The sequence below is a fragment of the Somniosus microcephalus genome, chromosome 4 (assembly GCF_052327205.1).
Source record: "Somniosus microcephalus isolate GS21.2 chromosome 4, FLI_Smic_1.0, whole genome shotgun sequence".
NCBI classification, from domain to species: Eukaryota; Metazoa; Chordata; class Chondrichthyes; order Squaliformes; family Somniosidae; genus Somniosus; species Somniosus microcephalus.
Genome location: NC_140990.1, coordinates 276,516,903 through 276,533,734, shown reverse-complemented (window position 1 = coordinate 276,533,734; position 16,832 = coordinate 276,516,903). Strand labels below are relative to the sequence as shown.

Sequence of the window (16,832 nt, the reverse complement as noted above, 5' to 3'; positions counted from 1 at the left end):
TCTTGAACTGCCAGCTGGTCAGGAAATTTCCAGTCTCTGGTGAAATGAACATTAATGGGCCAGAATTTATTGTAGCCAGTGAGCGAATGGAGCCTGCCACTTGTTAGACTTGCCTATGCCCATGAGACTTTGCACGACAAGTTGCTATAAATGGGAAATGGAAACAGTGCGACGCCCTCTACAGGGCATCTGGGACCTGTGTGAACAGAGCAAGCAACTGTGTATCTCCTTAACCAATCAGACTGAAGATTGAACTGCGCAGAGTCTGAATCAGAAAGTATCAGTTAGAATAGTGAATTCAATGTCAAATCAGGTACAGAAAGTGAAATGAAGACAAGGAAAGAAAGATTGGATCAAGAGAGAAAAGGGAAAAAAAAAATTTAAACCTCCAAGAACAATTAAAAGCTGAAGGCATGAGACTCCGCACTTGTAATAGCTAATTTTCAGTGCCAGAGAGGTTGTTAATTAAGACTGGTCACGCCTCTAAAATGGTACTTAGACTGAAATGGATAAACCCTAGCTTTCTCTGGTGAGTGTAGTTTGTATTTACCATGAAAGTACAGGAACTTCACAGCATTCAATGCACTTGAATGGGGAGCCAGACAGAGAGATGCCGTTTTTGGAAAGCTAACGACGGAGTGGCGTATCTCGGACACCAACTTCCGTATTTCGCCACACATCTGCCCTGCCTGAAGTTGCTGTGCGATTTACATAGATGAGGTCAGCCTTCCACCCAAACCCAGCGCTGCGCTCGAACTGCCCGGAGGGTGGGAGCAGGATTTTAGGCGATCTGAAGGAATCGTCCCCAGCACTCGGGTAACTGGTTGGGATGGAAGGTCGGGAGGGCACTGTGGTTGGGGGAGAGGGAGGAAAACCCAGAGAGGGGGAGGCCCGAGGTTTCCTTGTGGGCCCAGGTGTTAAATGGGTTTCACCGTCCTATTCACGGAACGGATTTATGTGCAGTGGTACAAGTAAAGCAGTGTTAAAAAGATCAATGAAATACTGAACGATTTCAGGACTATAAGAGTAAGTTGATGATGATTCAGATTGCTATTTGTAAATATTTCTGTGCATGTAGGTAGAAATTCTGGCTAGTCTGTGTAATCATCTCTGCAATCTCCATAAATTCAGCTTTTGGTTACGTGTAATTAGTAACTTAAGTGTGAAGAACAGCTTCACTGTGCTGGAGGCAGACACAGGTTCCCTGCAGTGCATGGTGTCAGCAAGACTGTGAATGTCAGATTAGTTTAATAAATATTTTAATATGTAAAAATCATATTCTTCTCATTTAAAATACAAAGCATTAGCAATTACTTTCCTAAATTTGCATATAAAATAGTCCATTATATGCTTAATAATTAAAGAATGAGGGTATATTGTACACAGTCTAGTCTCACCTACTTCTAGATCAAATGCAATGACAAGTGTAATAGTGAGCCTATCATGCTGCTTGTTATATGCTGCATAGCGTAGCAATTGAGAGAGGTATGAACCAGGTGGAGCAGCAGGAAGGGTTCTCAGAAGAGAAAATGGGGGTTGGTCATGAGACAGTCTCCTGAAGGAACCTCGCCTACTACCACTGCCTGCTCACCTGCCCCATCAACTTATAAACATATAAACATCTACAACCACAACCACATCCACATCATTCACACCGAAGCACCTCTGCCTCACCAACAACACTTCTGCCCAGACTCTGTCTATGCTGATGTGTGAAGGTGCATGCTGAAGAGTTTTTGAAGTAATAATATGAAGCATGCAGTTCCAGGGCAGAGAAGAAATTTTAAATGTAATCTTCTAGGGAACTGTGTGTTGAAGGACATGAGGCGGAGGAGTGAGCTGGCGATAAGGGCATTGGTGTAAAACTTCTGCCTTGAAGAATTAACCAGTCTCATCCTGCAAATCACTGACGGCTTTTTGGTGAGTAATCCCCTTTGCATCTGACTAGAGTAGAATAGTTTGAGTTAGAAGCATGGTACAATCTGATGCGAAGAACATAAGAAATAGGAGCAGTAGACCATAAGCCCCTTGAGCCTGCTCTGCGTGATCTTTTTCTAACTATGCATATTCATTTACTCAAAATTAGTCAATCATTTCTACATACTTTCTTTTGAAAGATGTAACTGAAGTCTTTAAATGAAAATTACAGTAAAAATTTGTCACTTGCATCAAGGAGGTTGTGGTCCTACTGATTAAATCTTGACAGCACGCTATGCGGCCGAAGATACTACAGTCTGGCCTACCAAGCACTCTTGGTTAGCTTATTACAACATGAAACTTTTTCTCTCTCCTTTTTATAAATACTCTGTACTCCTTTGCTTCATTAAAATATGTATCTAGATGGAACTAATTGACTGGAGTACTTGAAAAGAATGGCTTGACAGTATGTAAGCTCTGGGTGCCACTGTGGAGCAAATACGTGGTTTTTCTCTCAACTCCAATATTAACTGGATTTTTTTTCACTGTAATTTTCTCCTTGGGTAAGTTCATTTTGAAATTAGTGTTAAAGTTTAAATTTCACTGTTCCAAACTTTATATGCATTAACAGCTAATCTTTTGAACTTTCTTGGTTTTTCTCTCCCTCCTGCTGTTTTATCAGGACTTTCAGTTGGGGATTCTGCTCTACTTTTACCCCACAGACTGTTGTGCCAACTGCAGAGCTCCTGCTTGCAGCCTGGCCTGCCTCTCCCCATCCTCCTTAAAATCACATGGGCCACCTCTCCGTGGCCTGGCCCAATGTGTGTGGGCTGTTGCCTGCCTTGCCAGTCAGCCGTATTGCTCATGGCCCCTGGCTGGCTCTCTGTCAACAACCCACCTTTAACAGACTGTCTATTACCCTGTAGTCTACAACCCATTGCCCGCCTCTGTTGACCAATTGGATGCCTGCTCTTGGCCCTAGTGTCCTTCGGCCGTAGTCCAATTATCCTCCACACTCTATCCCTACTTGACCTGAAGATTACACTTAGTCTTGAATCCCCGTGTGTAATGTCACAGGAGATGGACTAGTAATGTTTTATCATTGTCAAATTAAATTTCCTGAAGAAAAAAAAAGAATAATCCTTGTTTCATGGTCAGAAGGTAATTAATTATAGGAATTGACTTTGACATCTTCTAGGGTAGAATTTTGTGATTTAGCACAAACTGCGCTGAGGGAAATCCTGCTGACCTTAATGCACAGCTATTCTTGGTAGACATTCATGATCTACTGAAATTTTGGTCATGCCTCTGCTCTCAGTGCTGGTATCACCTTTCAGTCCCTCCCCAGCAGTAACTTTATGTCGGGGACCGTTCCCTTAGGTCTCTGTAATATACTTGGGTAGAACAAATGAAGGACAGACAGAATGAGTTGCTAGTCCACGTGCTTGCTTTATTAGGCCAGAGCAAACTAAGCATGCTCATACCAAACCATGTGATAATACATTGCACTCTCAATGGCATCCTGAATCTCTGCTTCTGTCTGCCAGCCCTGATGTCACTCCCGCCAGTTTCAGGTGGGAGACAATGCTATGAGGCCCGGGAGTTAAAATGGCCCGGGCCTCTTGTTCAACTCTCTGTGGGCCGCCGTGCACCCTGCCTGCCCTAAACACGCCCCCAGTTAAAATCAGGGCTTATGTATCAGAACTCGATTTCTTCTTCTCCTGCCCAGCTCACAGACAATGTGCATTGCGACGGCCCTTTGTTTGAAAAAACCCCCAGCCTTCACTTTCATTTGGAAGAAAATACATTTGTGAGTATTTCAGGTGTCGTGGAAGCTATCACTCCAGTAGAATTATAAGGTGATTAATGGAGTTGCTTTTTGTTGCACACAAAAGAGTTTAGAGATTATAATCCCTTGTGTCTACTCAATTCTATCATCAATGTTCAGCTTTTCAATACAAGCTCTAAAATACTTGAAAGATTATTATCCTCCAGAATGCTTACTTGGCCAGCACATTCCCAAGTGTTCCAATTCAGGCCCTTGTATTTCACATGGAAGACCATTATCTACAAAGAGATATTAATGGACTCTGGATTATTTAAATCTTTCCAGCTGTGCATGCTCTAATCTTGCAGCTATCGCTGGCTACATACAGAGTGACAGACTTGATTTGAGACCTGATAGCATGAAGTCTGATTTGTAGCATTGATTTTTCCATCACTAGCTTTGCTGTTACTAAACAAACTGTTCTTTAAGCTGCCAGGACTTTTGTTCAAAACAACGTTATGTTTGAAGGCCTTTTCAACATTAGATAAATCCATGAAGCACCACAAATTCTTTCAGAGAAAAATCCACAAAACCACATATATCTAACCACCGTCCCTTGATATTCAACGGCATTACCATCGCCGAATCCCCCACTATCAACATCTTGGGGGTCACCATTGACCAGAAACTTAACTGGACCAGCCACATAAATACTTTGGCAACAAGAGCAGGTCAGAGGCTGGGTATTCTGCGGCGAGTGCCTCACCTCCAAAGCCTTTCCACCATCTACAAGGCACAAGTAAGGAATGTGATGGAATACTCTCCACTTGTTTGGATGAGTGCAGCTCCAACAACACTCGAGAAGCTCGACACCATCCAGGACAAAGCAGCCCACTTGATTGGCACTCCCTCCACCACCGACGTAACGTGGTTGCAGTGTGTATCTTCTACAAGATGCACTGCAGTAACTCGGCAAGGCTTCTTCGGCAGCACTTCCCAAACCTGCGACCTCTTCCACCTAGAAGAACAAGGGCAGCAGGCGCATGGGAACACCACTACCTCCAAGTTCCCCTCCAAGTCACACACCATCCTGACTTAGAAGTATATCGCCGATCCTTCATCGTCGCTGGATCAAAATCCTGGAACTCCCTACAGCATTGTGGGAGTACCTTCACTACGCGGACTGCAGTGGTTCAAGAAGGCGGCTCACCACCACCTTCTCAAGGGCAATTAGGGATGGGCAATAAATGCTGGCCTTGCCAGCGACGCCCACATCCCATAAACAAATTTATAAAAATCAGTAAGTTTGATTACATAGCTTTAGGAAATATATACATATAAATACCACTAATTTACATTAATAGTTTAAAGTGTTGTACTCATGGCATCAACAGATTTTTGAAATGCCAAATTGAAAATAAGCCATCACATTTTGAATTTTAAATTCAAATCTTTGCAGGTGCTGTGTTTCAATAGGAATCATTCGCCCCAAAAATGTCCGCACTAAGCTTACAGCTAATAGCTTGAAAGCATACGCAAACGGAAAATAAAATGTTGTACCTTTTTAAATTCTTGCTTAAAATCACTGCTGTAATACATATGTATATGAAAATAAATGGCAGGCAGTAAGTTACATGGCAGAAAATCAATTGAACACTTCTAAAAAATGTCGTAAATGTCACCAGAGCCGAGTGTTGAATTGCTGCCGTAAACTTTCTGACAGCTATTTGTTGTTCTTTATGGTATTTGTCTTACCATTATACACAACAATCCATTTTATAGAAAGCTACAAACATCTCTGTCTCACACCAGCGCACAACTTAAACGCTCTGAGCACACAGATTTTTATCTCTTAGTATAATAATCACTTTGGTTAATAACTGAATAAAAGCCCAGTTATTAACCATTAGCAATCTCGGCCTGTCTTTAAATCTCTGATTCATTAACTGATTTCTAATAATCTGGACATCTTAAGGGTAGAAATTAGAATGCGTATCACCCATTTTTCAGGCATAAAACAGGCACAACATTTACCAATTTCTGGGCGTGAGGTCCTTCACCCAATCAATGAAGGGACCGAGTGTAATGCAGCAAAGTTTGCGGATGATACAAAGATGGGTGGGAAAGCAAGTTGTGCAGAGGACTCAAAGAACTTGCAAAGGGATATAGACAGGCTAAGTGAATGGGCAAACATTTGGCAGATGGAGTATAATGTGGGAAAGTGTGAGGTTATACACTTTGGCAGGAAAAATAAAAAAGCTAATTATTATTTAAATAGAGAGAGATTACAAAATGCTACAGTTCAGAGGGAACTTGTGCATGAAACACAAAAAGTTAGCATGCAGGTACAGCAATAATCAAAAAGGCAAATGGAATGTTGGCCTTTATTTTAAAGGGGTTGGAGTATAAAAGCAGGGAAGTCCTGCTACAACTGTACAGGGTATTAGTGAGACCACACCTTGAGTACTGCGTACAGTTTTGGTCTGCTTATTTAAGGAAGGATATACTTGCATTGGAGGCAGTTCAGAGACGATTCACTAGGTTAATTCCAGAGATGAGGGGGTTGACTTATGAGGAAAGGTTGAGCAGACTGGGCCTATACTCATTGGAATTTAGAAGAATGAAAGGTGATCTTATCGAAACATATAAGATACTGAGGGGCTCGACAGGGTAGATGCAGAGAGGATGTTTCCCCTCATGGGGCAAACTAGAATGCAGGGGCACAGTTTTAGAATAAAGGGTCGCCCTTTTGGAACTGAGATGAGGAGGAATTTCTTCTCTCAGAGGGTCGTAAATCTGTGGAATTCTCTGCCCCAGAGAGCCGTGGAGGCTGGGTCATTAAATACATTTAAGGTGGAGATACACAGATTTTTGCAAGATAAGGGAGTGAAGGGTTATGGGGAGCAGGCTGGGAAGTGGCTTTGAGCCCAGGATCAGCCATGATCTTATTGAATGGCGGAGCAGGCTCGAGGGGCCAAGTGGCCTATTCCTGCTCCTATTTCTTATGTGCTTATCTGCGCCGGTGGCATGGCCGTCACCGTATTGGTCCTCGCTGCCTGAAATCAGCATTGGCCCAATTTATATATGTAAAGAAGGGTCCTGCCCCTTTTTAGGACCCATCTACAAAATTCATGAAAAATGAGGTGGAGAATTTTTCCAGTTCTACAGTGGCCCAGTCAACGGTCCTTAAAGGGGAAGCCACCGAAGAAATGGCAGGGAAGGTTTTTTTTAAAACTGTCTCTCTTGTGGAGCCGGGAGGAGCAGGAGTGAGAAAAGTTCCAGATTACGGATGAGATCCTGCCCTGCCTGTGGAAAGACAGCGCTAGGAGGAAGAAGGGGAGAGAATTCCACAGATTTACGACCCTCTGAGAGAAGAAATTCCTCCTCATCTCAGTTCTAAAAGGACGACCCCTTATTCTAAAACTGTGCCCCTGCATTCTAGTTTGCCACAAAAAAAAGGCCAATGGAATTGTAGGTTTTATATTTAGGGGATTAATGTTGACCAGAACACTGGGAGAATTTCCTGCTCTTCTTCAAATAGTGCTGTGGGATCTTTTACATCTACCTGAGAAGGCAGATTTTGTATCTTTGAATACATTTTTACAGCATCAAGATGTGTTACATTAAAAATTGAAAAGCCTCCATGATTGCATTTTCTTAAACTTGCTAGGGTTAAGTATGACTGCACAATAGTGTAAAACAGGCGACAACGATTCATCTGCCTGTTGTACATCTCTCCCGGTTTTCATTTCCTTTGAAGTCAATGGAATTGAAAATCAAGAGAGATGGATAACGGGTGGCTGAAGTGATAGCGCTGTTGTTACACAATCACCCAAAATCACAATGACCCCCACTGTGCCTAATGTGCATAAATGATCGTTTGATGGCTTCAAACATTACTTTTCATACATAAAGAGGAACTTAAAGAAGAAATATGGCATAAGTTCTGCGCTTTGCTCACACTCCAGTTATTCACCCTGATTTCTGCTTGTTTTATGTTGAATTTTATGTTCTGGTGTCTGCTAATGAGATTCTCAGGAAATTTCAGTGAAAATTTTGGTGTAACTTGCAATTGCAACAAATTCTGGGCCTAAATTGGGACAATTTTAACTTGAGGTGTGCAATGGGAGGATGGCGGCCAGAGTGTGAGGCCCAAGCCAGTGAGCGCCAGACACCAAAGGGCGCAGCTCGCCTTTTGTGTGAGGGTGGAAATGGGCTGGCTCCCAGCCAACGGTCTGAACCGGGGTGGGGGGGGGGTGGGGGTGGGCGGAACTCCCGGGGCTGGAAGCCTCGAAAGTGCAGGTCAGGCCTTCGGCTGACCACCTCAGGATCTTGCCCAAGATGGCGGCAGCCACTACTCCCAGGTAAACGGGGTGGCAAGTGGGGTCGCCAAGGCAAATTAAAACTGACCCTAATATGTTCATTTTTTTTTTAATGCTTTTAAAACTAAAGTAGGATTTCATGATGTGAAGAGAGAAACTGCAGTGTTCAAGTCTTTACCTGGTTTCAAGGCAAATTAGTAATTTGTTTGACCTGCATTAAGTCAAATACCAATGAGGTCACTCACAAAGAGGACACTTCTTTTTTTAATAAAACAGTGTAACTCCTATAAATATCTGATGTATTTTCATCTGTTAGGCAAATGTTTTACATTAAATTACCTGCAGAAAATTTACATTATTACATTATGTAAAAAGAGCCCATGGACACTGTCACATGTAATAGGATGTTCACAGAAATCACAGAAACCCCACAGTGCAGATAGAGGCCATTTCGGCCCATCGAGCCTGCACCGACACATATCCCACCCGATCCCAGTAACCCCTACACCAACACATATCCCACCCTATCCTGTAACCCCACGTATTTAATCCCCCTAACACTAAGGGTCAATTTATCATAGCCAATCAACCTAACCTGCACATCTTTGGACTGTGGGAGGAAACCGGAGCACCCGGAGGAAACCCACGCAAACACGGGGAGAATGTGCAAACTCCACACAGTCGGCAGAGGCCGGATTCGAACCCGGGTCCCTGGCGCTGTGAGGCAACAGTGCTAACCACTATGCCACCGTGCTGCCCTTCAATAAAGCAGCTTTGTGTTGGTAGGTTTTACAAAAGGTAAATTTTAATGATGGATATTGGACACATTCGGCTAGAAATTCATTATAGCCAAGAAATGGGCAGTGTTTAGACTAAAAGGGCTAGAAATTCATGTGTTTAGTGCCACACGATGTCGCTGAGATCTGTAATACCATCTGACGCTGATTCCCGCGCCACACGCCATATCCGTCTTGCCGGTAGTGCTACCGGTAAACTCGATCGCCAAGGACATCTCAATCACAGAGATCATGATGTCAGTTAGCGTGCAACGCTCACTTAACGCACGACTTCCCAACTTCGTTTTGGCCATTGAACTTACCGGCTGGAGAAAGCAATGACAGGCTGATGTGGCATGCAGCAGCAGGAAGCCGGCTCCAACAACGCTATTTGAAGGGATCCTCACCAATCACTTGTACCTGACAGGATTCTGAAGTTTGAGTGTCTGTGTGCTAATTCCTGCTACTGCAAGAGTTTTCCTTAGTCATTTCAAGGTTCTTTGGTATCAAGGAGTGTTCTGGCAAGTACAAAACTCCCTCATTATTTTTGAAAGGCTTCAAAGTACAACACTTGCTAAAAATCACTCACTCATTTAATGTGCAGTTGGTGTGTGACCACAGACAGCGAATCCTCAATGTCAATGGCCGCTATCCTGGCAGCATCCCCGATGCCTTCATCCTGTGCCAGACTGGTGTGCCAGCACTTTTCCAGCCACCACATCAAGCTCGAGGGTGACTGCTCGGAGACAAGGGCTATCCGTTCTCCACCTGGCTTGTGACTCCCCTCCGCAACCCCAACACTCGTGCCCAGCACTCATATAATGAGAGCCATGCCGCCACCAGGAACATCATCGAGCAGACCATCGGCTTATTGTAGCAACAGTTCCGCTGCCTTGACCGCTTGGGAGGAGCCCTCCAGTACTCGCCAGAGCAGGTGTCCCATTTTGAGGTGGTCTGCTGCATGCTGCACAACTTGGCCATCATGAGGGCGCAGCCCTTGCCAGCAGGTATTGCGGAACCACCTCAGGAGGAGGATGAGGTGGAAGAGGATGAGGAGGAGGCAGACAAGGAGGAGGAGGAACAGGAGGGAGGGAGGAGGCAGCGAGACAAGCGACCTTCCGGACGGGCTGTCCGTAACCGGCTCATCAGACTCCGATTCACAAGACTGAAACCCCAGGTCCCCGTTACTCACCACATCCCCATCATACCATCCCTGTCTCACACCATATCACAGCATCCTCCTGGGCGCAAAGGTAAAATGAGAGAGACCAGAAAATATTCCAAACACAATTAGTAAATTTATCTATAAACATATCACAAATATCTCATGAATTCTAATAACTAATGACCCTTGTGCCTGCCATAGTTGAATAGCTGTTATTGTGTGCAAGATGTGAGATGTGGGTGTGAGTGTTGCTAGGTAGAGATTGTTGGTGGGTGAGTGCTGGGGGTGTGGTACATTGAACAGTGTATGAAGCTTGTGGTGCAGATGGTGGTATGAAGCATTTGTTGAAGCCTTCACTCACCCTGACCACCTGTGTGAGCTCGTTAAACTTCTTCCTGCACTGGGTGTGGGTCCTGGGGACCACAGTGCTACTCAATGTGGTGTGCCACCTCCCTTCACATAGTCCGGCAGACTTGTGACTAGGGCCTCCTAACAGTTGACAGGTACAGGCCTGCCTGCCTCTCATCACCGCTAAAACCAATGCCTCCAAAGCTTCATCGGAAAACTCCGGCCTCTCTCCCTGTGGTGGTGATCTGTCATCAGCATTTGGAAATAAGTGCTCCTTCTCCTTGTCCTTCTGATGATGAGGCAACTGCACACCCAACAATGCTGGGAATGAGGTCCTGCAGAATCAATGAACCTCCCCTTTAAGTAGTGAAAAAAGCCAGTGGCAATCATCACTTGAGTTTTAGACTACACTCGATATTGGTCCATCTTTTCAGTGTAACGCCAATGAGTTTGAGTTTTTCAGACTAGAATCATGACTGCAATCATTTTAATGAGGAGGGAGGACGAATTTTGCGTGCTGTCTAAATGATTTTCCCGAGCAGGAAGTAGCACACAGCCACTCAAACTTCAAAAACCTGTCAGGTCCGAGTGATTGGTGATGATCCCTTTAAATAGCATCGCTGGAGTCCGCTTCCTGCTGCTGCACACCACCTGAAGCTGTCGTTGTTTTCTCCAGCCGGTAAGTTCATTGGCTGTAACAAAGTTGGGAGACTGGGTGTCGAGTGAGCGTTGCACACTCACTGACATCACGATTTCTGTGATGGCGAGGTCCCCAGCAATCGTGTTCAGCGGCAGCGCTACCGGCAACACCGATATGGCGTGCGGTACTGGAACCGGCATCAGGTGGTGTTAAAGCTCTCAATGGTGTTTTTGGCGCTAACGTACGGCACAAACCATACAAATTTCTCTCCCATTGTTAATTGTAGCTACTATTTGCTTGGACATTTTACTGACCTGCACATTATGTAGGACAGATACTTTCTTGTCAGCTACTTCAACACTCTCTATTGTCAAACTAATCTTAGTGATAGGAGGGAGCAAAACGAAGCACAAAAAGAAAAAGTGGAAGAAAATAGCAAGAAAAAAGCAAAACAGCAAATTGAATTGGGAGAAGACCGACAACAACTTGCCTTCAATGTAGAAAAATGTTCCAAGGCGTTTCACAGAAATTTAATCAGACAAAAATAGATGGCGAGACAAAGAAAAATATATTGACAGGTTGAGAAGAGAAATAAAGGTAAGTAAAAGGACAGCAGTAGGAGAGGGAGGAGTGGAGAAAGAGAAGTTCAAATTAAAAACTCTCCTGTATGCATACAAGTGATAATATGCCAAGAATTATGTAAAAGCATGTTAATTGTTTTCAATTTGTACTCTTAAAGTAACAGAAAATAGAGCATGTTTCTGGGAAATGGGAGCACTGCTGATGACCTGTGTTCCCAGCAACATGAATATTGAGACCACTTTCTACTTCATTCTGAATTTATAAAGCAGGGCTGAAACTGGTGCTAATTAGAAATATACTGCAAGGCAATGATGGCATCCGAGTATTGCTCCCTCATTAGTGAGACCCTAACTCGAACACTCGTCTCAATCAACATTGGATTCAGGCTTCCCTTTGGTGGCATATTTGCTAGTTTTGGGCTGGGCTGGGCTGGGCTATCTGGGGGTAAGGGAGGATAACCTGGTCAAGGAAAGGGATATATCCTTTTTTGCCAGAATTAAGCAATCCTCTTAGTTAGTCAACACTAGTACAGCATTAAGGTAATAGTATTCATAATTATTTATGGATTTGTGGATCATCCCCCAACGAGTGTGGAGGAAAACAATTGAAAAAATAATATTTAAAGGTAGAACATGTAGCTATTCCTCTAAATAGCTGACAACAGGAAAATTGCTGTTTGCACAACAAAAACAGTGTTTGCATTTTTAATAATCCTCAATGGATTAGGGATGATTGAGATCAATTAATATTTTATTCCACTTCAGCCTCAGGATTTGTGTCGAATAGAATTGTCTAATTACATGTGCCCCTTTTCTGTTGTAGTTGCATTCTCAGCGCGCTCGAAAAAGTGAGAACGGCAAAATTGCTGTAAATAAATTGAGCTATCTGACTGATAGCTTACTCACCATATTGGGTAAAGGCCAAGCCTCGTACTAATGAAGACCAAGCCGAACATTACAAACAGGAGGTCACACAGTCTTTGACATTTGGCATAGTTTGCCATTTTAGCTGCCTGTGAATTAAAAAACACTGTTTTTGGATTTTCATTGTCTGACTAATATTAGCATATCTTTCATTTGCTGCTGTCCAGAAGAACTCTGATATAGGTAGATCAAAAGTGACACAACAATTCATTAATCTGTGTCTAGTCACAAATAATATTACTGTACCAGGATCATTAAATGCAATGGTATCAAAAGCCTTGAAATTAGTATGTTTCTCACTTAATTAAAATCTGTGGATCTTGCTCATTGACACACAGTTACTGAAATACTGACCCGTGTTTAATTAGTTAAGTTCAGCAAATGGAAATAATGTGGATAAGCAGAAAAATCATGAAGCTAGCTTATACATAAATACTTTAAAAAGAGCAATAAAACATCCATGCATTCAACAACTGACAGACCGATTAGTCTCTGACTAATTCCATTCATTGCATAAAATAAATAACTGACAGTGATGTTTAAAAATCTGCAAAGTAACCTTTTCTGTGGAGCCTTTTTCATAACAACAAATCCAATTCAAAACAGTTATCTGCCATATGTAAATAAGCTGTTAAAATAATTACCATCAATCGTGTCCTTTTTGAGGTTTTGTATATCTATTTGTAATGAGCGTGTGTTTGTAGCACTAATGGCCTTACATTGAAGTTACTGAAATTCTGATTTCCAACTGTGAGAAAGAGCTGAGCTGAACCAGTTCCCCAATTATATCATTGCTTTTCTTTTTTTAACAACTTTTTTTTCCTTTGACATAAATAGAGTAAAGCATATTGACCTGTTTAAGCTAATCACAGCGCCTTAATTTCTTAAAAACATTTTGGTGAATTTTTATGCTCGTCAGGCAAGGGATGTCAGTGCTGGGAAGTGGAACGTTTATCCTCTTTTGCACCCAGTATCTGTCAAGTTAGGTAGATAGAGCATGGGTTAGAAGCAGACTAAAACTCTCCCTACTTGCCTCAATAATCTGCTTTAACCTGTACCAGAACACTACCTCCACTGAACTTTCCATTTCTAATATCAGGCATCCTTTTATCCTGTTTGATTGAGATAGTTAAGTAGTATAACATTATATTGTTGGTGGCTTTATGCTGTGAAACTGTTCAAACTTAGTTTACTTTGTACTCTTTCAGGTATTAAACAAGGAGGCCAGAATTTTCTTCGGGGAGGCAGGTTGTTGGGGGGGTCCGAAGCGGGCGGGAAACCCAAGTGGCTTTGCCGGCAGGGCCTAATTTAAATGTGAGGCCTCGGTTTCCCGACTGCAGCCAGCCAGCTTGAGAGGCTGTGCTAGCACAGTCCTTTAGCAAAAATATTCAATATTTCCATTCATTTTAATTATTAAAATCAGTTTCTAAAACATGCTCATAAATAACCTTTTTTTTAATGATTTGGACCCTCTGACACTCATTTTTGGTGTAATTTTGTTATTTCTTAATACACCTTGTAGAACCTCTGCCTTCCCACCCCAACCTGGATCAGAAAATGCACACTTCCCCAATGACTCAGCTCAAGGCAGCAAGTAGCTGAGCCATGCAGATCAGAATGTTGCAGGTTTGATGCCTGGCCTGTATTGAGTTAGCTGATCTCATCCAGAGTGGCCGTTGGAATGCTACAACTGGCCTCTGCACAGCTGCATTACAGGGTAGACAATCGGTCAGGGTTCCTGCTCCTGGTCTTCCTGCTGCAAGTGCAAGTGTGCATATGTTGGGATGAGGTCAGGATCAGGACATGGTCGGCATTCATTGTTCAGGCTTATGCATGAAGAATGGCTACTTAGGCAATGGTAAATTGTGCCCAACCAAGGAGTCAATGCCTTCAGGCGAAGAGGGTGGGAAAATATTAGTGTGGAAAAAAGAAAACGTGAAATAAACATTGAATTCTAATTATGTTCTATATCCAATATGAGAGCGTCTTATCAGTACAATTACAAGATTAATTTAGCTGATTTCTTATATTGGATAATTCATTAGGGGTAAATGCCAAGCAAAGGCCAGATGGTAATCCACCGAGAGGGAGCTCACCAACAGCATAAGTAGAGGTTTGGAAGGCATCCAATAATGACACAAAGGAGCTTAAAAGAATAGGAGAAAAGTAAACAAAATTAAGAAGTGGAAATATTATAATTAAATATTTTTGTGATTTTTCCCTTCGCTGTTTCATGAAGCATTCTCAGTGTGGATCCTGTGACAAAGAGGAAAAATCTTTTCTCGAAAGTGATAAGTGTGATGCTGCCCCATTACATTGTCATAAGGACTCATTAAAGGTGATGAACACTTTCCTTACCTCTAACAGAAAATCAGATGCATCATGAAGGCACATGACCAGTGTTCCCACACGCACCATATTGTTGACATATGAAAATGTTATAAGTGCTATTGTTGCAAGGTGATGCACAAACATAATGGCAAAGTCCTAAAACAAGAAGAAACAGCTAGGTAACAGCTTAGTGCAAAAATCACATCAACACTCCAACACACTACATGGTATACAGTTTACAAGCTTAGAATGAAAATACTATCATAAGATCTGACTTTCCAACATTCATTTTTGGCTGAGTAACTGACAGAAATAACAGAAAGAACGCAAGTCTACACTGATTACAAACTGTCCCACATGACACATTTTTTCATCTTTTCTCAAATAAAATTAATTAATTGGATTATGAAACTTTTTTTGGTACTATGTCTTAAGTCTAAAGACTAATTGCAACTTTAAGACACTATTTGAAGCCATATTGTTTCTATTTGATGTGCAATAATCAAAATATTTCTCAATTTTTAAGACTAACAAATATTCTATGATATGCCATCCCAATTCCCAGTGAAAGCTTGTTTAAGCTGCTGCAAAGGTCAGTTGTCAAAGGATAGCGATACTGCATCACTTTCCAGAAGGTGACCCACAAATGGTAACACCTTCTTAAAGGGGAACTGTTGTCACAGTTATGTTGGAAAAAGAGCAAAAAGAGTGTAATCGATTTCACAAGGATTTGTCCGAATTAAGTAGTTGGTTTTGAGTCGGCCTGGTTCACAGCACTGAACTCGGCTGTTTAGAATCTCAAGGTAGCTGACACAAAACAAGCTGCTCTGTGTGCTTATACAGCTGATGAGGAAACTCTTGACACTTGGAACAACAGCTTCTGGAAGGTGTTACATGGAGGGTGGGCATAAGATCACACAATCCCATATTTAAGGCTTGATACCAAAGGGCCAAGCAGCCACTGTTGAAGCTTCACAACTCCAACTGGTGGACCTCCATTTCATGGCACCTGGTGTGGTGTGTGTCTGTGCTGTGATCAGGAGGATGATGGTAATGCAGTGATACATTTTATCTCGACTCTATTTTTTCTCCCCTTGTCCAGTCTCTTCCCAGCTACATCCACAACTCTTCCAATGCCCTCCGCCCCTTTAACAATTTCCAGTTTCCTGGCCCCAACCGCCTCCTTTTCACTATGGGCGTACAATCCCTCTACACCTCCACCCCCCACCAGGATGGCCTGAGGACGCTCCGCTTCTTCCTTGAACAGAGGCCCAACCAATCCCCATCCACCACCACCCTCCTCCGCCTGGCTGAACTTGTTCTCACATTGAACAACTTCTCCTTTGACTCCACTCACTTCCTCTAAATCAAAGGCGTTGCTATGGGAACCTGCATGGGTCTAAGCTATGCCTGTCTATTTGTGGGATATGTGGAACACTCTTTGTTCCAGTCCTACTCAGGTCCCCTCCCTCACCTCTTTTTCCGGTACATTGATGACTGTATCGGTGCCGTTTCCTGCTCTCGCCCTGAACTAGATAATTTCATTCACTTTGCTTCCAATTTCCACCCTTCCCTCACCTACACATGGTCCATCTCTGACTCTTCCCTTCCTCGACTTCTCCGTCTCCATCTTTGGGGATAGATTATTGACAAACATTCACTACAAGCCGAAATAACAACAGAAAACGCTGGAAAAACTTAGCAGGCCAGGCAACATCCGTGGAGAGAGAGACAGAGTTAACGTTTCAGGTTGAAGACCCTTCACTACAAGCCCACTGACTCCCACAGCTACCTGGATTACACTTCCTCCCACCTGGCCTCCTGTAAGCACTCTATTCCATTCTCCCAGTTTCTCCATCTCCGCCGCATCTGCTCTGACGATGCCACCTTCCAGTGCTTCCGACATGTCTTCCTTTTTCCTCAACCGAGGATTCCCCTCTACTGTGGTTGACACGGCCCTTGACCGTGTCCATTGTATCTCCCGCACTTCTGTTCTCACCCCTGCCCCTCCCTCCTGGAACCACAATAGAGTTCCCCTTGTCCTCACCTTTCACCCCACC

At 43.1% G+C, this 16,832-nt stretch overlaps 2 protein-coding genes across 7 annotated transcripts in view; one reads left to right on the top strand and one right to left on the bottom strand.

The window, feature by feature from the left end:
* LOC147120476 (uncharacterized) overlaps positions 1-1,234 on the top strand; it is a 28,534-nt gene extending 27,300 nt beyond the window's left edge. Inside the window, exon 2 of the mRNA XM_085983664.1 lies at positions 1,079-1,234. Coding sequence (XP_085839790.1) covers positions 1,079-1,234 — 156 coding nt within the window. The remainder of the gene's footprint in view (positions 1-1,078) is intronic.
* The window catches only part of cers6 (ceramide synthase 6), a 384,111-nt gene that overhangs the window by 43,678 nt on the left and 323,601 nt on the right, over positions 1-16,832 (bottom strand). For all 6 annotated transcript variants that reach the window (XR_015078198.1, XM_085986468.1, XM_085986467.1 and 3 more), the window contains 2 exons: positions 14,800-14,928; positions 12,424-12,530 (listed from right to left, as the gene is read on the bottom strand). Coding sequence is in view for 5 of the 6 variants with exons in the window: in XM_085986468.1 (XP_085842594.1) it covers positions 12,424-12,530; positions 14,800-14,928 (236 nt within the window). In the remaining variant the exon portion in view is untranslated. The remainder of the gene's footprint in view (positions 1-12,423; positions 12,531-14,799; positions 14,929-16,832) is intronic.